Source organism: Neofelis nebulosa, chromosome 1 (assembly GCF_028018385.1).
Source record: "Neofelis nebulosa isolate mNeoNeb1 chromosome 1, mNeoNeb1.pri, whole genome shotgun sequence".
In the NCBI taxonomy this organism is placed as follows: Eukaryota; Metazoa; Chordata; class Mammalia; order Carnivora; family Felidae; genus Neofelis; species Neofelis nebulosa.
Window position 1 is genome coordinate 149,985,807 of NC_080782.1, and position 23,588 is coordinate 150,009,394.

At 49.2% G+C, this 23,588-nt stretch overlaps 1 protein-coding gene across 2 annotated transcripts; it reads left to right on the forward strand.

Moving 5' to 3' along the window:
* Nucleotides 1-22,679, forward strand: LTC4S (leukotriene C4 synthase). Of its 2 annotated transcripts, XM_058739532.1 has the most exons (6): nt 1-297; nt 8,760-9,197; nt 21,749-21,848; nt 21,955-22,025; nt 22,113-22,194; nt 22,427-22,679. In XM_058739532.1, exons 2-6 carry the CDS (start codon nt 9,140-9,142, stop codon nt 22,566-22,568), a joined length of 453 nt encoding a protein of 150 aa, XP_058595515.1. In that variant the 5' UTR covers nt 1-297; nt 8,760-9,139; the 3' UTR covers nt 22,569-22,679. The 2 variants fall into 2 exon arrangements, with proteins under 2 accessions (XP_058595515.1, XP_058595507.1); XM_058739524.1 differs by lacking the exons at nt 1-297; nt 8,760-9,197 and adding an exon at nt 19,390-19,907.
* Nucleotides 22,680-23,588: the final 909 nt, after the last annotated feature.

Below are 23,588 nucleotides of genomic sequence, written 5' to 3' on the forward strand. Positions count from 1 at the left end.
TCCACCTGACGTACCCTACGCAGGGCCGCCCGCTCTCAATGCCTGATCGCTTTGAGGGTGCCGAGGCCTGACCTGCCTCCCCAGTTCGGGGCCACCCAGTGGGCCGGCCCGGCTGCAGGGCCCCTTGGCAGCCGGGCCGCAGCCACATCACAGCTCAGCTGGCCGCCCTGCCCTGCTTTCTACCCGGACTTCTCCCACAAGCCATGCACGTTCCGGAGCCCAATCCCCAAATCCTGTTTCTGAGCAACTCGCTCAATGCAAACAGGAGGCTTTGCGTTTAAGTGTTTTGTTGAGAAGGTAAGTTTATCAGCGTTTCAGAGACTTCTTTCTGGTCCCCAAAATGGTCCCTTGAAGGCCCGCCCTCCTCTCTCTCGGAAGAGCATGAGGGAATGAAAATGGCTGTTTCCCGCCACTGTGGTATACCACGATTCATGGGGCTTCTGGAAATGAGCAATTTCATTGTTGCGGGGTTTTTCCTTCTAACTGATTTTAAGCTATTTTAAGAGTGTTCGGTAGAGGGGGAGGGGCACCTGGGTGGCTCAGTTGGTTGAGCACCGGACTCCGGCTCAGGTCCTGATCTCCGTGTTTCCAGGTTCCAGCCCCTGGTGGGGCTCTGTACAGACAGCTCACAGCCTGGAGCCTGTAAATAAACATTAAAAAAAAAAAAAAAAGAAGAAGAAGAAGATGGCGGCGTAGGAGGACGCTGGGCTCACCGCGCGTCCTGCTGATCACTTAGATTCCACCTATACCTGCCTAACTAACCCAGAAAACCACCAGAGGATTAGCAGAACAGAGTCTCCGGAGCCAAGCGCAGACGAGAGGCCCACGGAAGAGGGTAGGAAGGACGGCGAGGCGGTGCGCGCTCCACGGACTGGCCGGAGGGAGCTGGAGCGGAGGGGCGGCTCGCCGGCCAAGCAGAGCCCCCGAGTCTGGCTGGCAAAAGCGGAGGGGCCTGACGGACTGTGTTCCGACAGCAAGCACGACTTAGCGTCTGGGAGGTCGTAAGTTAACAGCTCTGCTCAGAAAGCAGGAAGGCTGGAGGACAAAGGGAGGGAGAGTTGCTGAGCCCCCGGACAACAGAGCTCAGTTTGGTGGGGAACAAAGGCGCTGGTCAGCGCCATCTCCCCCCTCCATCCCCCAGCCAAAATCCCAAAATAACCAGTTCCTGCCGGGAACTTGCTTGCTCCACGCAAACACCCAACTCTGTGCTTCTGCGGAGCCACCCCTCCAGCAGCGGATCTGACTCCCTCCCGCTGCCACAGGATCCCTCCTGAAGTGGATCACCTGAGGAGAAGCGAGCTAAGCCTGCCCCTCCTGCCCCCGTGCACCTTGCCTACCCACCCCAGCTAATACGCCAGATCCCCAGCACCACAAGCCTGGCAGTGTGCAAGTAGCCCAAACGGGCCACGCCACCCCACAGTGAATCCTGCCCCTAGGAGAGGGGAAGAGAAGGCATACACCAGTCTGACTGTGACCCCAGCGGTGGGCTGGGGGCAGACATCAGGTCTGACTGCGGCCCCGCCCACCAACTCCAGTTTTACACCACAGCACAGGGGAAGTGCCCTGCAGGTCCTCACCACTCCAGGGACTATCCAAAATGACCAAACGGAAGAATTCCCCTCAGAAGAATCTCCAGGAAATAACAACAGCTAATGAACTGATCAAAAAGGATTTAAATAATATAACAGAAAGTGAATTTAGAATAATAGTCATAAAATTAATCGCTGGGCTTGAAAACAGTATAGAGGACAGCAGAGAATCTCTTGCTACAGAGATCAAGGGACTAAGGAACAGTCACGAGGAGCTGAAAAGCGCTTTAAACGAAATGCAAAACAAAATGAAAACGACGACAGCTCGGATTGAAGAGGCAGAGGAGAGAATAGGTGAACTAGAAGATAAAGTTATGGAAAAAGAGGAAGCTGAGAGAAAGAGAGATAAAAAAATCCAGGAGTATGAGGGGAAAATTAGAGAACTAAGTGATACACTAAAAAGAAATAATATACGCATAATTGCTATCCCAGAGGAGGAAGAGAGAGGGAAAGGTGCTGAAGGGGTACTTGAGGAAACTATAGCCGAGAACTTCCCTGAACTGGGGAAGGAAAAGGCATTGAAATCCAAGAGGCACAGAGAACTCCCTTCAGACATAACTTGAATTGGTCTTCTGCATGACATATCATAGTGAAACTGGCAAAATACAAGGATAAAGAGAAAATTCTGAAAGCAGCAAGGGATAAACGTGCCCTCACATATAAAGGGAGACCTATAAGACTCGTGACCGATCTCTCTTTTGAAACTTGGCAGGCCAGAAAGGATTGGCACGATATCTTCAGTGTGCTAAACAGAAAAAATATGCAGCCGAGAATCCTTTATCCAGCAAGTCTGTCATTTAGAATAGAAGGAGAGATAAAGGTCTTCCCAAACAAACAAAAACTGAAGGAATTTGTCACCACGAAACCAGCCCTACAAGAGATCCTAAGGGGGATCCTGTGAGACAAAGTACCAGAGACATCACTACAAGCATAAAACATACAGACATCACAATGACTCTAAACCCGTATCTTTGTATAATAACACTGAATGTAAATGGATTAAATGTGCCAACCAAAAGACATAGGGTATCAGAATGGATAAAAGAACAAGACCCATCTATTTGTTGTCTACAAGAGACTCATTTTAGATCTGAGGACACCTTTAGATTGAGAGTGAGGGGATGGAGAACTATTTATCATGCTACTGGAAGCCAAAAGAAAGCTGGAGTTGCCATACTTATATCAGACAAACTAGACTTTAAATTAAAGGCTGTAACAAGAGATGAAGAAGGGCATTATATAATAATTACAGGGTCTATCCATCAGGAAGAGCTAACAATTATAAATGTCTATGCGCCGAATACTGGAGCCCCCAAATATATAAAACAATTACTCATAAACATAAGCAACCTTATTGATGAGAATGTGGTAATTGCAGGGGACTTTAACACCCCACTTACAGAAATGGATAGATCATCTAGACACATGGTCAATAAAGAAACAAGGGCCCTGAATGATACATTGGATCAGATGGACTTGACAGATATATTTAGAACTCTGCATCCCAAAGCAACAGAATATACTTTCTTCTCAAGTGCACATGGAACATTCTCCAAGATAGATCATATACTGGGTCACAAAACAGCCCTTCATAAGTTTACAAGAATTGAAATTATAGCATGCATACTTTCAGACCACAATGCTATGAAGCTTGAAATCAACCACAGGAAAAAGTCTGGAAAACCTCCAAAAGCATGGAGGTTAAAGAACACCCTACTAACGAATGAGTGGGTCAACCAGGCAATTAGAGAAGAAATTTAAAAATATATGGAAACAAACGAAAATGAAAATACAACAATCCAGACGCTTTGGGACGCAGCGAAGGCAGTCCTGAGAGGAAAATACATTGCAATCCAGGCCTATCTCAAGAAACAAGAAAAATCCCAAATACAAAATCTAACAGCACACCTAAAGGAAATAGAAGCAGAACAGCAAAGGCAGCCTAAACCCAGCAGAAGAAGAGAAATAATAAAGATCAGAGCAGAAATAAACAATATAGAATCTAAAAAGACTGTAGAGCAGATCAACGAAACCAAGAGTTGGTTTTTTGAAAAAATAAACAAAATTGACAAACCTCTAGCCAGGCTTCTCAAAAAGAAAAGGGAGATGACCCAAATAGATAAAATCACGAATGAAAATGGAATTATTACAACCAATCCCTCAGAGATACAAACAATTATCAGGGAATACTATGAGAAATTATATGCCAACAAATTGGACAACCTGGAAGAAATGGACAAATTCCTAAACACCCACACTCTTCCAAAACTCAATCAGGAGGAAATAGAAAGCTTGAACAGACCCATAACCCGCGAAGAAATTGAATCGGTTATCAAAAATCTCCCAACAAATAAGAGTCCAGGACCAGATGGCTTCCCAGGGGAGTTCTACCAGACGTTTAAAGCAGAGATAATACCTATCCTTCTCAAGCTATTCCAAGAAATAGAAAGGGAAGGAAAACTTCCAGACTCATTCTATGAAGCCAGTATTACTTGGATTCCTAAACCAGACAGAGACCCAGTAAAAAAAGAGAACTACAGGCCAATACCCCTGATGAATATGGATGCAAAAATTCTCAATAAGATACTAGCAAATCGAATTCAACGGCATATAAAAAGAATTATTCATCATGATCAAGTGGGATTCATTCCTGGGATGCAGGGCTGGTTCAACATTCGCAAATCAATCAACGTGATACATCACATTAATAAAAAAAAAAGAGAAGAACCATATGATCCTGTCAATCGATGCAGAAAAGGGCTTTGACAAAATCCAGCACACTTTCTTAATAAAAACCCTTGAGAAAGTCAGGATAGAAGGAACATACTTAAAGATCATAAAAGCCATTTATGAAAAGCCCACAGCTAACATCATCCTCAATGGGGAAAAACTGAGAGCTTTTTCCCTGAGATCAGGAACATGACAGGGATGCCCACTCTCACCACTGTTGTTTAACATAGTGCTGGAAGTTCTAGCATCAGCAATCAGACAACAAAAGGAAATCAAAGGCATCAAAATTGGCAAAGATGAAGTCAAGCTTTCGCTTTTTGCAGATGACATGATATTATACATGGAAAATCCGATAGACTCCACCAAAAGTCTGCTAGAACTGATCCATGAATTCAGCAAAGTTGCAGGATACAAAATCAATGTACAGAAATCAGTTGCATTCTTATACACTAACAATGAAGCAACAGAAAGACAAATAAAGAAACTGATCCCATTCACAATTGCACCAAGAAGCATAAAATACCTAGGAATAAATCTAACCAAAGATGTAAAAGATCTGTATGCTGAAAACTATAGAAAGCTTATGAAGGTAATTGAAGAAGATATAAAGAAATGGAAAGACATTCCCTGCTCATGGATTGGAAGAATAAATATTGTCAAAATTTCAATACTACCCAAAGCTATCTACACATTCAATGCAATCCCAAACAAAATTGCACCAGCATTCTTCTCGAAACTAGAACAAGCAATCCTAAAATTCATATGGAACCACAAAAGGCCCCGAATAGCCAAAGTAATTCTGAAGAAGACCAAAGCAGGAGGCATCACAATCCCAGACTTTAGCCTCTACTACAAAGCTGTCATCATCAAGACAGCATGGTATTGGCACAAAAACAGACACATAGACCAATGGAATAGAATAGAAACCCCAGAACTAGACCCACAAACGTATGGCCAACTCATCTTTGACAAAGCAGGAAAGAACATCCAATGGAAAAAAGACAGTCTCTTTAACCAATGGTGCTGGGAGAACTGGACAGCAACATGCAGAAGGTTGAAACTAGACCACTTTCTCACACCATTCACAAAAATAAACTCAAAATGGATAAAGGACCTGAATGTGAGACAGGAAACCATCAAAACCCTAGAGGAGAAAGCAGGAAAAGACCTCTCTGACCTCAGCTAGCAATCTCTTACTCGACACATCCCCAAAGGCAAGGGAATTAAAAGCAAAAGTGAATTACTGGGACCTTATGAAGATAAAAAGCTTCTGCACAGCAAAGGAAACAACCAACAAAACTAAAAGGCAACCAACGGAATGGGAAAAGATATTTGCAAATGACATATCGGACAAAGGGCTAGTATCCAAAATCTATAAAGAGCTCACCAAACTCCACACCCGAAAAACAAATAACCCAGTGAAGAAATGGGCAGAAAACATGAATAGACACTTCTCTAAAGAAGACATCCAGATGGCCAACAGGCACGTGAAAAGATGTTCAATGTCACTCCTTATCAGGGAAATACAAATCAAAACCACACTCAGATATCACCTCACGCCAGTCAGAGTGGCCAAAATGAACAAATCAGGAGACTATAGATGCTGGAGAGGATGTGGAGAAACGGGAACCCTCTTGCACTGGTGGTGGGAATTCAAATTGGTGCAGCCGCTCTGGAAAGCAGTGTGGAAGTTCTTCAGAAAATTAAAAATAGACCTACCCTATGACCCAGCAATAGCACTGCTGGGAATTTACCCAAGGGATACAGGAGTACTGATGCATAGGGGCACTTGTACCCCAATGTTTATAGCAGCACTCTCAACAGTAGCCAAATTATGGAAAGAGCCTAAATGTCCATCAACTGATGAATGGATAAAGAAATTGTGGTTTATATACACAATGGAATATTACGTGGCAATGAGAAAGAATGAAATATGGCCTTTTGCAGCAACGTGGATGGAACTGGAGAGTGTGATGCTAAGTGAAATACGGCATACAGAGAAAGACAGATACCATATGGTTTCACTCTTATGTGGATCCTGAGAAAATTAACAGAAACCCATGGGGGAGGGGAAGGGAAAAAAAAAAAAAAAAGAGGTTAGAGTGGGAGAGAGCCTAAGCATAAGAGACTGTTAAAAACTGAAAACAGGGGCGCCTGGGTGGCGCAGTCGGTTAAGCGTCCGACTTCAGCCAGGTCACGATCTCGCGGTCCGTGAGTTCGAGCCCCGCGTCAGGCTCTGGGCTGATGGCTCGGAGCCTGGAGCCTGTTTCCAATTCTGTGTCTCCCTCTCTCTGCCCCTCCCCCGTTCATGCTCTGTCTCTCTCTGTCCCAAAAAAAAAAAAAAAAAAAAAAAAAGTTGAAAAAAGTTGAAAAAAAATTAAAAAAAAAAAACAACTGAAAACAAACTGAGGGTTGATGGGGGGTGGGAGGGAGGGGAGGGTGGGTGATGCGTATTGAGGAGGGCACCTTTTGGGATGAGCACTGGGTGTTGTATGGAAACCAATTTGACAATAAATTTCATATATTAATAGTGACCAAAAAAAAAAAAAGATTGTCAGGATGAGGGGTGCTGGCTGGCTCAATCGGCAGAGCATGCAACTCTCAATCTTGGGGTCCTGAGTTCAGGTCCCACTTTGGGTGTAGAGATTACTTTAAAAGTAAGTAAATAAAGAAAAATAAAATCATCAGGTAGAGAATTTCAGTGAATCTCGGCTATGATATTTAAATTTGTATCCATGTAATATTGATACTGGCCAGAGAACCCGTTCCTAACTCAGGTTCTGCTCGATGCTTGAAAATCAATATCCCAGAGACAAATTATGGCGGGAAAGGAAAGGGTTTATTCAGGAAGCCAGCAGCCCAAAGAAAGCTGGAGGGTTTTTAAACTTTTTTTTTTTAATGTTTTATTCATTTTTGAAAGAGAGCAAGTGTGGGAGGGACAGAGAAAGGGACAGAGGATCTGAAGCGGGCTTTGCATTGACATCAGTGAGCCCAACGTGGGACCTGGACTCTTGAGCTGTGAGATCATGACCTGAGCCGAAGTGGGAGGCTCAACTGACTGAGCCACCCCGGGAGGCCCCATGCTGAAGGGTTTGAAAGGGGAAAACCTGGGAAAAGGGAGTGGGCTCTGTGCAGGAGAAGCAGGTGCCCAGGCCACGTGACTCTGAACAGACTCACTGGCATCAGTGACAAGTGTTTTTCAAATATAGTCAGGCCTTATCTTCTGGGAAACTCTGGTCCTTTACTCAAGGCCAGTGGGCTGCAAATCTCAAGGAAAGTAAGTTCTGCTACAGACTAAGGAACTTTTGTCACCAAGCAAGGTGTGAGTTCTTTCTCTCTCTGTCTCAAAATAAATAAATAAACTTAAAAAAATAAATTCTTATTTTACTCAGTGGGTTATAATTCCTTGTTACTATGTATTTTGATGTTCACACTGTCCAGGTTTGGCCGGTGGGTATCCCTTCAAACTGGCTCCTGTGTCCTTTGGACATGCCTCCATCTGCCTTTGAGGATTTCCTTCTTTTCTTTTTAAGTTTATTTATCTATTTTGGGAGGGAGGGGTGGGGTAGAGAGAGAGAGAGAGAGAGTGAGTGGGAGAAGGGGAGAGAGAGAATGAAACAAGGAGAATCACAAACAGGCTCCACACCATCAGCTTGGAGCCTGCATGAACTGTGAGATCATGACCTGAGCCGAAATCAAGTTCAACCAACTGAGCCACTCAGGAGCCCTGAGAATTTATTTTTATTTTAAGAATTTATGAATTCACGATGATTCAAGTAAGTAAATAAGTGGAGAAGGGGAAACTCTTTTTCACTACTAAATGTAAAAAGAACGATGGAATTAGAGAATCATTTGGCTACCATCACAATAAGTGATTCAGGTAAGAGCCACTAATGGTTGTTGTAAAATCAGTTGGTGGACGTTTGAGGAGTAAGGGAATTTTTTATAGAACCTCAAAGTATGACCCAGAAAGATAAGTTTCAATGGGAAAAAGAGTTATTTTTGTCAAACATCAACAAAGCCAGACTTTAGGTAAGGGAAGTAAAAACATAGTGGGAACTCCAGCAGAGTCAGGGATGTGAAACATTACCAGAAGCAGGTAAGAGGGTTGGTCATTGTCATTGTCAAAATGATGCACTTCTTTTTTGATTATTTTAGGGAGACAGAGAGAGAGAGCGAGAGAGCCGGAGCAGGGGAGGGGCAGAGAAAGAGGGAAAAAGAGAATCAGGTCAGGAGCCCATCTTCTGGCTGGAACGAATGGTGAATTCTTTTGTCAGCCTTTATCTTTTCCAGACTGGCACTCAAAAGGGCTGAGTCATTTCAGTGGCTTAGGCTGCTGGAAGCCACGGCAGAATGTGGGCAGAGTCCCTTAGTGCAAAGCAAGGGGTTTGAATGGAGTCAGTGTGCTGAGAGTTCTTACAGATCTATCTCACTTTACAGTAGAGAAACCAACAGACACCATGTTAACAGTACGGCTAAAACATCTCCAGGAACAAGGCTCAGTCGGCAGAGCATGCAATTCTTGATCTTGGGGTTGTAAGTTCAAGCCCCATGTTGGGTGTAGAGACTACTTAAAATCTCTGAAAGAAAAAACCATCTCCAGGAACAGGACAGACTGATATCACGTACCTCCTGACAGTGCATCAAGAAAAACACAGGGCCATTCCCCTGCCCCTCCTGCTCAAAGCACATGATCGATTATAATCAGCTGAAATGTCAGATAAAATCAAATCAGTGGACTTCTGCAAAATAACTGGCCTGTGCTCATGAAAGACAAAGATCTGTAAACTGAAGAACTCTTCCAGGCTAAAGGAGACTGAATGCCCTTGACAGTGAACACAACACAGAATCCTGGAGTTTCTTTCACCATAAGGACAGGTAATACCTAGTTAAAGTCTGTTGATTCAGTTATGGTATTGTCTTTTTTTAAACTGATATATACTTGACATATAACATGATAGTAGTTTCCGGTGTACAGCATAATGATTTGATATTTATGTATATTGATAATGGTATCCTCTCTTTTTTTTTTAAGTTTATTTATTTTGAGAGAGAAGAGAGAGCAAGTGGGAGAGGAGCAGAAAGAGAGGGAGAGAGAATCCCAATCAGGCTCTGCATAGCTTGACGTGGGACTTGAGATCATGATGTGAGCCGAAATCAAGAGTTGGTTGCTCAACCGACTGAACCACCCAGGCTTGCTGGTATTGTCTTTTTTTTTTTTTAATTGAGGTATAATTGATATATAATATGATATTAGTTTCACGTATACAGCATAATGATTCAATATTTGTATATATTTAACAGTATTGTCTTTTTTAAAGTTTATTTATTTATTTATTTTGAAGAGAAGAGAGCACAAGTGGGGCAGGAGCAGAGAGAGAGAGAAAGAGAAAGAAAATACCAAGCAAGTTCCACACCATCAGTGCAGAGCCCAACTCAAGGCTTGATCTCATGAACCTGGAGATCATGACCTGAGTCAAAATCAAGAGTCAGTCACTTAACCAACTGAGCCACCCAGGGTCCCTGGTATTGTATTGTATTGTATTGTATTGTATTGTATTGTATTGTATGTATGTATGTATGTATTTAATATGTATTTATTTTTGAGAGAGAGAGAGAGAGTGTGAGTGGGCGAGGAGCAGAGAGAGAGGGAGACATAGAATTTGAAGCAGGCTCCAGGCTCTGAGCTGTCAGCACAGAGCCCAATGCAGGGCTTGAGCCCAAAGAACCATGAGATCATGACCTGAGCTGAAGTCGGACACTTAACCGACTGAGCCACCCAGGAGCCTTCTTTTTTTTTTTTTTTTTTTTTTTAGAGAAAGAGAATGTCTTTTTTTTAATTGAGATATAATTGACATATAACATGATATTAGTTTCAGGTGTACAGCATAATGATTCGATATTTGTATATATTGATAATGGTATTGTCTTAATGTTAATTTCCTGATTATGCTAATTGTACTGTAGCTATATGAGAATGTTTATGCACATGGAAGTATTGAAGAGCAAAGGGGCATCTTGTCTACAAATTACTGTGTGTGTGTGTGTGTGTGTGTGTGTGTGTGTGTTAAGAGAGAGAGAGGGAGAGAAAAGACACAGATAAATCAAATACAATAAAATGAGAGAAACCTAAGTGAAGAGTATACCACAACGCTTTATACTCTTTTCTGAAGTTAGGTTTAAAAGCATTTTGGGGGAAAAAATGCAACCCCAGCCTGACACCATAAGCAAACCAACCCCCAGTGGATTAGAGACCTGAGTATACAAGACGAAGGTAACAATGAAACATGGATAAACTTCTTATAGTAAAATTAAGAGCTTCTGTGGGGCGTCTGGGTGGCTCAGTCAGATGAATGTCTGACTCTTGGTTTCGGTTCAGGTCATGATCTCCTGGTTCGTGAGTTTGAGCCCTACATCGGGCTCTGTGGTGTCAAGGTGGAGCCCACTTCCAATCCTCTGTCCCCCACCCCCCACCCCATACTTCATCTGCTCATGCTCTTTCTCTCTCAAAAATAAATAAACATTAAAAAATAAATTAAGAGCTTCTGTGCATTGGAAGCCACTGTAAGGACCCTCTGGTCAAAGGGAGCCCCTCTCTGAGCCAGTTTTGGCCAGTGGCTGAGGGAGAGGTTCTGGGAGGGGGCCGAGGTGGTGGGTGATGCAGACACTGACGTTGCCCTAATCCCGCACTCAGCCAATACCAAGCATCCCTTCCCTTGTGTGATGGTCCTCTGTTGTGACTTTTTGGGTGCCCTAGAACCACAGTCCCATAGACCAGTGACAGGTGGCTCTGGCCACATACTCACTTGGTGCCCCAGTGTGCCATGGTCCCATGGTCAAGTTTTGCTTCGTTTTTGGAATGATGTACATTTCCTGGTGGGGAAGGCATAGCCCTGCTCCGGGACCCGAGGGCTGTGCACCATGACTCTTACTGGGGCTTGCCAGAAACACATGACATCTCTTTCACTATCACAGATACTTCCAGCTCGAGGGGATCTGCTGGACCTGGTGGGCCAAGCAGGGGGGTGCTCACCCTGCAACCTGGCCCTGCTACAAAGGCCTATCCTTGCCCTTGGTCTTTTTCACAGCTGGCAGCCTTCTGCGTCATCTGGTAAATGTGTCACAGTAGGGTCCCTGAGTGTGGAATATGCCACATCCCCAACTCAGAGAGACCTACCAAGTCTTGTGTTCCTTTTTTCATGCAAACTGCAATAACCTGTATTTACTTCTTTTTTTAACTCTTTTTTTTAATGTTTTATTTATTTATTTTTAAAAAAAAATTTTTTTTTTAACGTTTTTATTTACTTTTGAGACAGAGAGAGACAGAGCATGAATGGGGGAGGGGCAGAGAGAGAGAGGGAGACCAGAATCAGAAGCAGGCTCCAGGCTCTGAGCCATCAGCCCAGAGCCCGACGCGGGGCTTGAACTCACAGACCGCGAGATCGTGACCTGAGCCGAAGTCGGACGCCTAACCGACTGAGCCACCCAGGCGCCCCAATGTTTTATTTATTTTTAAGAGAAATAGAGAGAGAGAGAACACAATCAGGGGAGGGGCAGAGAGAGAGGGGGGACAGAGGATCCAAAGCATGCTCCACACTGACAGCAGAGAGCCCGACATGGGGCTCGAGGTCACCAACCATGAGATCATGACCTGAGCTGAAATCGGACACTCAACCAACTGAGCCATGCAGGTGCCCCTGTATTTACTTCTGAGGGGATTTCCAATAGGCCACTGACTAGCACCCTCATTGAGGTGACGAGTCCCTAGCCTTTCGGAATGTGTGTCTCACCAAGGCCACTGATGTACTCAGCATTTCCTGTTCACAGGTCAATCACACAACGTCATCCATATGCTGGACCAATGTGATCTTGGGGGAATGCCCAGAGCATTAAGGTTCCTCCGAACTGTATTATGACAGAGAGTGGGACAATTAAAATGGTCCTGGGGTTGGGGTGCCTGGGTGGCTCAGTGGATGAGCGTCTGACTTTGGCTCAGGTCATGATCTCATAATTTGTGAGTTTGAGCCCCGCATCATGCTCTGTACTGACAGCTCAGAGCCTGGAGCCTGTTACGGATTCTGTGTCTTCCTCTCTCTGACCCTCCGCTGCGTGTGCTCACTCTCTCTCTCAAAATTAAATAAATATTAAAAAAAATAAAATATAATAAAATAGTCCCAGGGCAAGCCTAAACGCATAATGCTGTCCATCCCGTGTGAATCCAAACTGCTTCCAATCCTCTTTCCATTTTTTAAAATTTAAAATTTATTTTAATTTTTTTATTTTTTAAAGGATTAATTTTCTTTTTTTAAATTTTTTAATGTTTTTAAATTTATTTTTGAGACAGACAGAGTGCAAGCGGGGTAGGGGCGGAGAGAGAGGGAGACACAGAACCCGAAGCAGGCTCCAGGCTCCGAGCGGTCAGCACAGAGCCTGACACGGGGCTCGAACTCACGAACCACGAGATCATGACCTGAGCCGAAGTCAGAGGCTTAACTGACTGAGGCCCCCAGGTGCTCCCATCCAATCCTCTTTTCAGATGAGAATGGAAATGATCACATCCAGTGGCTCTGCATCATCTCCTGTGTAACGTGCTCAACTATTCCACATCTGGCCGCTGCAGTGAGGGCTGCGATCAGGCTGGGTGCCTGTCATCTGCCAGGACTCATGTGCTCTTTGTAGGGGCCAAACTGGTGAATATAACCTGGGGGTGGTGGTGATAGGAACCACCACCCTCCAACCTTTAAGGCTTTCGGTGTGGCACTAATCTCTGTCTTTCCTCCCAGAGGCAGTACTATTCTGTAACATACTCTCTTGGTGAGTGGGTAACAGTTTCAGGAGATTCTGCTTGGCTTTTCCTACTCCAATACCTCTTACTCTATGGGCCAAGGAACCAATGTGTGAATCTGCCTGTATCAGAGGGTCCCCAAGACCAGCTCAGGTCCCGTGATGTGCTGGCAGCACCCCCAGGACTCAGCAACAGTGGGGCTCATAGTACAGCTCCTAGCGCTCAGTCGTAAGCCATGCCGGATTACAGCCAATGGATACAGATCAAAGTCAGCAAAGGGGAGAAGGCACACAGTGTGAGAACCAGGGAAACCAGGCACAAGCTTCCAAGAGCCCCTGTCATTGGAGCCACATGCTTAATTCCTCCGGCAGTAAGATGTGAGGACATGAAATGTGGCCAACCAGGGAAGCTCATTAGAGACTCAGCACCCTGGGTTTGTTTTTTTTTTTAATGTATATTTATTTTTGAAAGAGAGAGCATGAGCAGGGGAGGTAGAGACAGAGAGGGGGACAGAGGATCCAAAGCAGGCTCTGTGCTGACAGCAGTGAGCCTGATGTGGGGCTCAAACTCACAAACCGTGAGATCATGACCTGAACCAAAGTTGGACATTCAACTGACTGAGCCATCCAAGTGCCCCAGCACCCCAGGTTTTTAATAGGGGGCTGGCACGTAGGTTCTGTCTGTCCAGCATGAACCAAAATTCCAGACTCCCAAAAGGAGTGTAGGTGTTCCACATAAACCTAAACAGGTTAGGCACAGTGAGCCATTCTTATCAGTTAATGGTGGGAACTTTCCCAAAATCTAAGTTGGCAGATGTTAGCTTAGGGCTGATCTTGCAAGGACAGTGATCACAGCCCTGTTGTGTAAACTCTTTTTTGCACAATGCCAGCTGCCTAGTAGGACTGTCCCATAATACATCTAGGAGCCAGGGAGATGCCCCAGGGGTCTTGGGCCCAGCTAATTCACTGTGAAATGGAACTTGGCTAAGACTCTTTTTGGGAGGCCCAGAACACACTTGGGTTTGTTACCTGCCTCCATGGCCCCTGTAGTCTGGGATGGGTGATAGCCATGACAGAACCCGGTGCCTTTGGAACAATGGAGATGAAAGGAGACAGAAATAATATAGGCCAGGGGGCACCTGCGTGGTTGACTCAGTTGAGCGTCCAATTTTGGCTCAGGTCATGATCCCAGGGTCATGGGATTGAGCCCTGAGTCAGGCTCCACACTGAGCATGGAGCCTGCTTGAGATTCTCTCTCCCTCTGCCCCTCTCCCCAGCTCTCTCGTTCTCTCTCTTAAAAAAGAAAGGAAGGAAGAAAGGAAGGAAAAGAAAGAAAGGAAGAAAGGAAGGAAGAGAAAGAAAGGAAGGAGGGAGGGAAGAAAGAAAAAGAAAGAAAGGAAGAGAAAGAAAGAAAGGAGGGAGGGAAGGAAGGAAGAAAGAAATAGAAAGAAAAGAAAGAAAGAGAAAGAGAAAGGAAGGAAGGAAGAGAAAGAAAGGAGGGAGGGAAGAAAGAAAAAGAAAGAAAGGAAGAGAAAGAAAGAAAGGAGGGAAGGAAGAAAAAAAGAAAAGGAAGGAAGAGAAAGAAAGAGAAAGAAGGGAGGGAGGGAAGGAAGAAAGAAAAAAAAAGAAAGAAAGAAAGAAAGAAAGAAAGAAAGAAAGAAAGAAAGAAAGAAAGAAAGAAAGAAAGAAAGAAAGAAAGAAAAAAATAGAAGCCAGGTGGTGGCACACCTATCGCAAGCCAGGTGTCAATGACTACCATGATGGTTGGCAAGATCAGAATGGCAGAGTCTAGAGTGATGGCGTGCAGAATGTGACCTAGTGACCAGAGAGATGGGCAGCCGACGAGGGTATGCTGCTTAACAGATATAACCAAAAGAGATCAAGAATGGATCAGCAGAGGGGCACGTGGGTAGCTCAGTCGGTTGAGCGTCTGACCCTTGATTTTGGCTCAGGTCATGATCTCATGGTTTCCTGGGTTCGAGCCCCACGTTGTACTCTGTCCTGCCAGTTCAGAGCCTGTTTGAGATTCTCTGTCTCCCTCTCTCTCTGCCCATCCTCCACTCATGCTGTCTCTGTCTCTCTCAAAATAAATAAACTTAAAAAAAAAAAAAAAAAAAAAGAATGGATCAGCAGAAACCTAGGTTAGCCAAGCCAGTGGAAACTCATGATCCCTTGCCCATTTCCAGACCCAAATCAGTTCCCAGGCCCAGAACCCACTGGCTGAAGCAGAGGCCAGGTGTCCTTGTAAAAACCTTGCAACACTATGGCAAGTGCCCTGCCCGCCCCCCCCCCCCAAAGGGATCTGTTCTATTTACTCAGGTCACTGTTTCCCTATTCTCAGTTCAATGGTTTCCAAGGGGAGGGGGCGGAAGGGCAGCCAGGCCAGCTGGGAAATCTTTGCCCCTTCATGGGTATGTTTTTTTGAGCACCCACTACACACAGAGCCAGGGATAAGGTGGAGCAGAGGCATCCCCTCACAGACACTCCTGGAAGGCTGGGTAGATAGAAAACCCAGGAAAACAGAAAGGGACAAGGGTAGCCAGGGAAGGGTCCCAGGAGTCCTAGGGGGTTGCCTAAGGGGCCCAGTGCCCGAATAGCACCAGGTTGAGGAGGACCAAGATCAGAGCCATGAATCTGTGAGGTGTTTCTGCAGGTGGAGTGTGGGCTGGGGGCAGGTTGGGCTGAAAGGAGCAAGACATACTATCATCATAGGTATTTTCTTGTGCAGAAGGCTTAGGGGCACCTGGGTGGCTCAGTTAAGCATCCCACTTTGGCTCAGGTCATGATCTCATGGTCTGTGAGTTCAAGCCCTGCTTCGGGTTCTAGGCTGACATCTCAGAGCCTGGAGCCTGCTTCAGATTCTGTGTCTCCCTCTCTCTCTCTGCCTCTCCCCACCCCTGCTCGCACTCTGCTTTACTGAGGTGTCCAGTTGACCCCTTGAGCAACACGGGTTTGAACTGCGCAGGTCCACTTATATGTGGATTTTTTTTTCAATAAAGACAGTACAGTATTGAAAATGTTTTTTCTCTTCCTTATGATTTTCTTTTTTTTTTTTTAAGATTTTATTTTTAAGTAATCTCTACACCCAATGTGGGGCTCAAATTTATAACGCTGAGATCAAGAGTCGCATGCTCTACAGACTGAGCCAGGCAGGTGGTCCCTCACGATTTTCTTAATTTTCTCTAGCTTACTTTATTGTAAGAATATACTGTATAATACATGTAAAATGCAAAATATGTGTTATTATGTTATGGGTAAGGCTTCTGGTCTACAGTAGGCTATTTGTAGTTAAGTTTGGGGGGAATTCTACTGATTTTTGACTGTTGCTACCTCTAACCCCTGTCTTGTTCAAGAATCAATTTCCATACCACAACATTTGCCCAATTTAAGTGTACAATCCAGTGACTTTGAGTAAATTTACTGAGCTGTGCAAACATCCCCATAATCCAGTTCTAGAACATCTTCCTCATATCTCCACCACCTCATAGCCTCCACCCCCAGGCTGCCTGTGATCTGTTCTCTGTTTCTTCTGATCTGCTTTTTCTGGACATTTCATATAATGAGAGTCATACGCTATGTGGTCTTTTGTGTTTGGGGCACAACTTAGCATAATGTTTTTAAGTCCTCTGTCCTATTTTAGTGGGAGAATTGGGGGAAATTTGAATGATACCTGTAGAATGGCTGATAGGTTTGTGTCAAGGTTAATTTCCTAGTTTGTATAACTGAATTATGGTTAAATCAGATTTTCACCTTAGAGTGAGATAGATGAAGGGTGTATGGAAACTGTGTACTATTTTTGCAACTTTTTGGGTAAGTAAAATCATTTCAGAATCTTTTTTGTTTTTTAAGTTTATTTAAGTAATCTCTATACCCAATGTGGGGCTTGAACTTGCAGCCCCGAGATCAAGATTCACATGCTCTTCCAACTGAGCCAGCCCCGTGCTCCCCACCTTTTTAAATTTAGTTTAGTGTCCGAGTTCTGCACTGCTTATGGTGGTCTATTGTTCTGAAATTGTGGTTTCTTCTCAACATAATGGTTCTGCTGACTCTATCACTCTCCAGAGATCCTTGGTGAGCTCAGCTTCTAGAAGGTTCCTCGGGGCCCTGTAGGGGCTGGAGGGCAGAGGCATGTCCTGCAGGAGCTCAGGGAGGGGCTTTTACCGTTCCTTCATGAGGTGAGCGTCTAACAAGGGCTGCCCAGGAGGGTGAGTGGGTGGCCCATTGCCTGGAGGGCCCCGGGCTGGACCTCTGTCAGCCAGAGCAGGCACAGCCTAGGCAGGGCTCTGAGAGACTGGGCAAGGGCAGAGGGAGCAAGGTGGAAACTGCAGGATCTGGGGAGAGCTCCAGGGGTGGAGACCCCAGTTACTGCCTGGACATCTGCCCCAGGACTTCCTCAGAAGCTGCCTCAGCTTCCTGTTGTCAGGGAAGGGGATCAGCTTGGAAGGGAAGATGTCTAGGCCTCAGAGGAAATGAAAGTCTGGCAGAGAGAAGCCCCTGAAATGCACGCATACCCACGGACACACACGTAGGCCCCAGATGAACTCCAACATGCTAGTAAGCCCAGGGGCCCTGAGAAACACATGCCATGACCGCCACGGACACACGTGTTTCACGCAAACACACTGGCACACGGTCTGCCTGCTCCTGGGGTCCCAGCTGGGGTCAGGGGGGTGGCCAGAGCAGGGGGCTGTGGTCAGGACCACTTTCAGGGAGGACAGGAGTGCTGAGCAGGCAGAGAGAGAGCTCGAGGGAACATCTGGCATCTGTTCCCTTGTGCTCCAGTCTCTTTCTGAGCTTCTGTCAGTCATTTCTCTACCATTGAGCACCTACCATGGTGACTGGTAAGCTGGTCCAAAGCAGGGCACAGACACGGAGACCCATCCCTGCCTCTGAGGAGCCCGCTGCGGCCCCTGGGGAGCAGCTGGTTTGCTGGGGGCAATGATGGCAAGGGGCATTTGTTGGGCATTGGCCAGACCATGAGAGGGTAAAAGGGGTTCTTGGGGAGCCCAGCAAGCAACAAAGCTCTTGGGCTGGAATCCAGGCTTGGGGACAGCAAGGAAGGAGGCCAGCTGGGTGGCAAGGATAGAGCTCCAGAGGTCATATGACCCTGACATATGGAGACTCCCCCAGAAAGACCAGGCAGAGGGTGCCAGGAGATCACAATGGCCCAAGACTAAAAGCAGTGGCAGTTGCCCCAAAGACCCAGCTGCTCTGTTCATCCCACGGCATGGCCTGTGCCTGCTTGTGGCCTTGCCAGCTCCTGCCTGTGCTCAGGTATCAGTCTGGACTGTGCCACAGCTGACCAAAACCCGCCTCCAACTAGCTTGAGCCAAAAGGAGAAGTGGCTGTGTTATAAAACGGAAAGGCTGAACGGCCAGGGGCTGGGAGGTGGGGCGGGGGGGTGGTGGGTGGGTGGGAGGTGGGGGGGATGGGGGGGGTGGGAGGTGGGGGGGGTGGGTGGGTCCCAGGCAAGGTGGTCCCAGGAGGCTCTAGGACACTAGCCACCTTTCTCCTCAAAGCGTGGCCTTGCGTTAGCTCTGTCTTCCTCAGGTTGGCCAGTAGCCATAAATGGCCCTCAGAAATCTTCCTCCTCACTTTGAGTTCCCCTTCCCAAAGTTCTTAGGAAGTTTCCAGAACTGCATCTCACCATCTTGTGTTAGCCTTGGCTCAGACAGTCAGTTTGGACTCATACGTTCATCCCTCAAGCCCAGGAGGGGTGGGAGGCAGCTATATCCACACCACAGGACCTGACAATAGGAAGGGTTGGAACCTCAGGAAGGAGGGACCCTGGGCAGGCAGAAACAGCAGGTGACTGTTCTGAGGTGTGAGTCCCAGGAGATGCTGGGCTCAACCACCCTGGGTGGGCTGACCCATCCTTCCGGGCCAGCAAGGTGGGCTTCGGGATGGCCTGTGTGCATGGAGCCCAGGGAGCTGTGAGACCGGCGGGCATCAGGTTTCTCGAGGGGAGCAGGGACTCAGCTGTGCCCAATTGGTCTGGGTGCCCGGACTGCCCTGCTGTCAGAATTGCATGTTATATAAGAGCCCTGGGCTGTGATCAGGGAAATAGGTAAGTGGGTGTGTATAGGTGGGAGTGGGGTCAGGGCTGGGAACCCTGGAGGAACCCATGACCTGTGTCCAGGTGAGAGATGACCGGGGCAGGGCAGGGCTTGGAAGGTGCATGGAGTGGGGGGCGGGGTGGATTTGAGAATAAGCAGGACTTGATCAATAGGAAGTGGTGTAGGCATGTTGTGTGGGGGGTGAGGGGGCTAGTTCAGGTAGGATCCTCTGGTTTCCTGAGACCAGACTGAGGACAAGGGGAGGTCTGGAGAGCCACCTAGGACCGGCTGAGGGTACAGGGCCTGAAGGACACTGGGTTGACCCAACACTATGGTGTGCCCAGGTGGATAGCTTGGGCTCTGTCAGCACAGGACTAGGCATAGAAGAGGCAAGAATGCCTGGGAGGAAGTGGTGGGGCCGGGTTGTCCCCAGCCTGCTGCTCTGTCCTGCCCAGGCTTTGTCTGGCCCTGGTTTCTGTCTGCCTAGCCTGACCAGGCTCCTGGGCTCTTGCCGGCCATGGCCACGCCCCTCTGTCGTGCCCCCTCCACTAAGTAGGGGCGGGGAGATCGAGCCAGTCTTCCTCTCCCCGACCAGCCTCTGAGCCAGCCTCTGAGCCAGCGGAAAGGGGCTGATAAAAGCTCCGCAGTTCCTTTCCACACACCAGCCCGGCTGACAGACCTGCCAGCACCATGAAGGACGAGGTGGCTCTTCTGGCCACTGTCACCCTCCTGGGAGTCCTGCTGCAAGGTGCGCTGGCTCCTGTTTGGGAGGTGGGTGGGCCCTGAACTCCTGCAGCCTGTCTTCTGCCCTCCAGGCCCCGGGGAGGTGCTGGAGGGCCCAGAGTGGGTGCGGGGCAGAGGCAGGGCTTCTGGCCCAGACTCCTGATGCCCAAGCTCTTCTGGCACCAGTGAAGGCTGGGATACCCCGGGGCTGAGACGCTTGTGTTGTTCTTGGTTAGGGACAGGGAAAGCTGTGGAAGGAGTATTTGCAGGGTGAACTGTGAAACCCTGGGCAGGGACCAAGGCTGACGTGGGTGCCTGACCAAGGGAGGGGACAGTGAAATGGAAAAAGGCCCCTGAGGGACAACTGAGGTAGGCATGCCTTGTGTGGGCTGGGAATGGGATATAGAACCCTGGAAGAGGGCAGGGGCTTTCAGGGAGCAGGTGGGGCATGCAGGTGTGTTAGGCTCCAGGATCTGGCATGGGGGGCACCAGAATGAAAGGATGATCTGGTGGTGGGTACAGAAGTGGGTCAGCCATGGGCCTGGGGTGGCCCTGGTCCAGCTGGTCCCTGCCCTCTCCAGCTATCCTCTTTCTGGGGGTCCCAGCAGGACCCGGCTTTGCCTTCAAAGGAATTCTCTCTATGCTGGGATGGCATAGAGCTAGACAGGGCTGGAACCTGCTGCCTGGCCCTCCAAAATTGCATGGTGACCTTTTAGACTGGCCCTACAGGACATGTTCCGAGGCTAGATATCTCTACCACTTGGGACACCATTACCCCACACTGTATGGGCCAGGACAAGGCTCAGCCTGGGCAGGGACCCTGGAAGGGCCAGAGCAGACAGGCTGACTGGATCTCCTGCTGCACTGGCAAGGTCGGTTCTTAGCCCCTCCTCACGTAGCCATGGGACCCCCCTCTAGCTCCTACACTGTGATGGTCCACATAGCCTTGGCACCCACAGTGCACTTGGGATGGGATATTTCTTCAGAAGGCCTCACACCAAGCGCACCAGCGCCACAGGACTTGCTGGAAGATAGCTGAAGACAACCAGCGCTGGAGCTGTGTGTGTGATGGGGGCCTGCCCTGAGACCAAGAGAAGGGCCCTTGTGCACTTAGATCCATCCATGCTGGAACAGGATGGGGGGGGGGGGGGCGGGGTGCAGGGGAAGGCAGAACCCTGGAGGCCTGGTGTTGGACTAGATGAGTCTCAGTAGCAACCAACTGGGGGGTAGGGGAGAGGATGTATGTCAGACTTTAGGGCAGAGTCCAGAGCACCTGAGCAGAGAAACTAAAGCAGAAGACCACACCACAGTTTGGAGGCACAGGGCCCCAGGCTTGAGTGATCCTGGCCGGAAGTAGGGTCAGGAGCCCTCCCCACCCCCCACTGCATCCACCTCTCTATTGGTGGGGACCAGGAACTGTAAACCACAGCGTGTGTGCTCCCCTGCACCAGGGAGAATGCAGACAACTCTGCCCTCAAGCCCTGGTGGCATGCCCTATTCAGGGACCCCCAGAGCCAAGATCATGTCTAGAGAGTGGGAGCTGGTCATTTGTCTGTGTTTTGCAAGTCAAAGGATTCAGGAGCACAGTCCTAAGCTTGAGGGCCCCTCCCTAGTACAGGTGTAACTGTGACGCATCTCAGGGTGGGGGAAGAGGGACCTTGCCCTCCCCTTGAACATCTTGGACACAGGACAAGCCCAGAAAGAGAGGGGGCACGAGGTCCCCTCGGGAGGACTTTATTTTCCATGGGGGCTTTAAAGGGGAATCATGACAAGTTCAGCGTGTAGAAAGGAGAAAAGGTGGGAACCTGGCGGAGGTTGAGGGCCTCGGGGCAGCCAGACCTGACTCCCGCCCCTACTCGCCCCCAGCCTACTTCTCCCTGCAGGTGATCTCTGCACGCAGAGCCTTCCGCGTGTCGCCGCCGCTCACCACCGGCCCGCCCGAGTTCGAGCGTGTCTACCGAGCCCAGTGAGGCGCGGAGGGAGGGCTCGGGGCAGGAAGGGAGCGAGCCCGGACAGCTGCAGGGTCCGAGGCCCCCCGCCCGCGCCCTCACGCCGCCCCGCCCCCACCTCAGAGTGAACTGCAGCGAGTACTTCCCGCTGTTCCTCGCCACGCTCTGGGTCGCCGGAATCTTCTTTCACGAAGGTCTGGGCTCGGGGAGGGCGTGTACGCCCTGGAACCACAGGGTCTCGCGCCAGCTGGCTCACCTAGCCCCGCCCGCCCCTCTCCCAGGTGTGGCGGCCTTGTGCGGTTTGGTCTACCTTTTCGAGCGTCTCCGCTACTTTCAGGGCTACGCGCGCTCGCCGCAGCAAAGGTGAGAGCAGGGTCGGGGCTCGGGGAGGTCACGTGGGTCCGGGGAAAGGCTGTTTGTGGGAGGAGTCTTGACCATCGGGGCAGCGAAACTGGGAGACTGGCTGGAGGTGGGTCCCTTTTAGGCGGGAGACGGGTCCTGGCCAAGCTGGGCGGAGGTGGGTGGAGCTGGGCGGCAGGGTAGGTGGGCGGAGCCGCCGTCGCTCCGCCCCGCCCCTGCTGAGCCCTGCCCTTAGGCTGGCTCCCCTGTACCTGAGCGCGAGCGCGCTCTGGCTGCTGATATCGCTGGCGGCGCTCGGCCTGCTAGTCCACTTTCTCCCGGCCGCGCTGCGCGCCTCGCTCCTTGGACCGTTTCGGACGCTGCTGCCCAGGGTTTGAGATGGAGGACGCCAGGTCGACGGAACGGGAGAAAAGCCAGAGCTTCCGGGAGGACAAGGGAGGGGGTGCTCTCTTTATCCTTAATCTTCAATTAAAGTGCCGGTAACCGGGCTCCGAATTCACTCTCTAGGTCGGAGGGGATCGCGCACTGCGGCTGTGGAGCCCAGCCCTGGGCCGCAGCGGTCGGGTAGGCTTCCTGGGTGTGGGGCTGCAGAAGAAAAGGGTCCTCTCGGCCGGGCCCACGGCCGCCCTTTCCGTCGGGGCTCACCCCACGGCTCCTTCTCCCCGCGTTCAGCGCTGTAGTAGCCTGTCTCCTCCTCTGAGGCCTGCCCCTTCACTGTTCCCCAGCCGCCCTCTTCCCCGTCCCCTGGCTTTCACAGCTGACACTAGGGACTTTCCTCGGTCAGCACTCGGTCCCTGCCAGCTGGCACAGTGTGGATGTTCAGGGCACCCTGCCTCAGAGGCATGGGGGCAACGACCAACGTGGTCATTGTAGTTGTGACGGGCGCTCTCAGAGAAACGTCCGGGTGCCCTGTGGGACCAGACCTGGGGAAGGCCTGCAGGCCGGGCAGACCGTCCCTAAAGAGGTGATTGTTTTTTTAGCTGCGTCCGTGGAGAAGAGGAGCTTTCCAGGCAGGGCAGCCAAGCGTGCACAGGCCCCGAGGTGGGCGAGAGACCCTAAAATGTGTTAGCGACCGGGGGACGGGGCGGAAGGTGAGCTGGGGCGGCAGGTGGGGGGGGGGGGGGGCTTCGGTACCGTGGACCAGGGCCGGGCTGGGACTCATGAAACAGGAGGTCGGGATGCCTTGGGCTTGAGAGGCCGCCTCTGGAGCAGGCAGTTGGGACGGATGATGGAAGCTAGGGGGCGCCTTTGGCGGGGGGGTGGGGGTGGGGGGGAGATGGTCCTCAGGAAGCAGAGGCGGTTTGGGTCGCCAGGCACGGGATTCCGCGCCGCCTCCACCCGGGGGGGGGGTTACCGACCCTGCGGCCTGGGCCCTCTAGGAAATGCGGTTGAGAGCT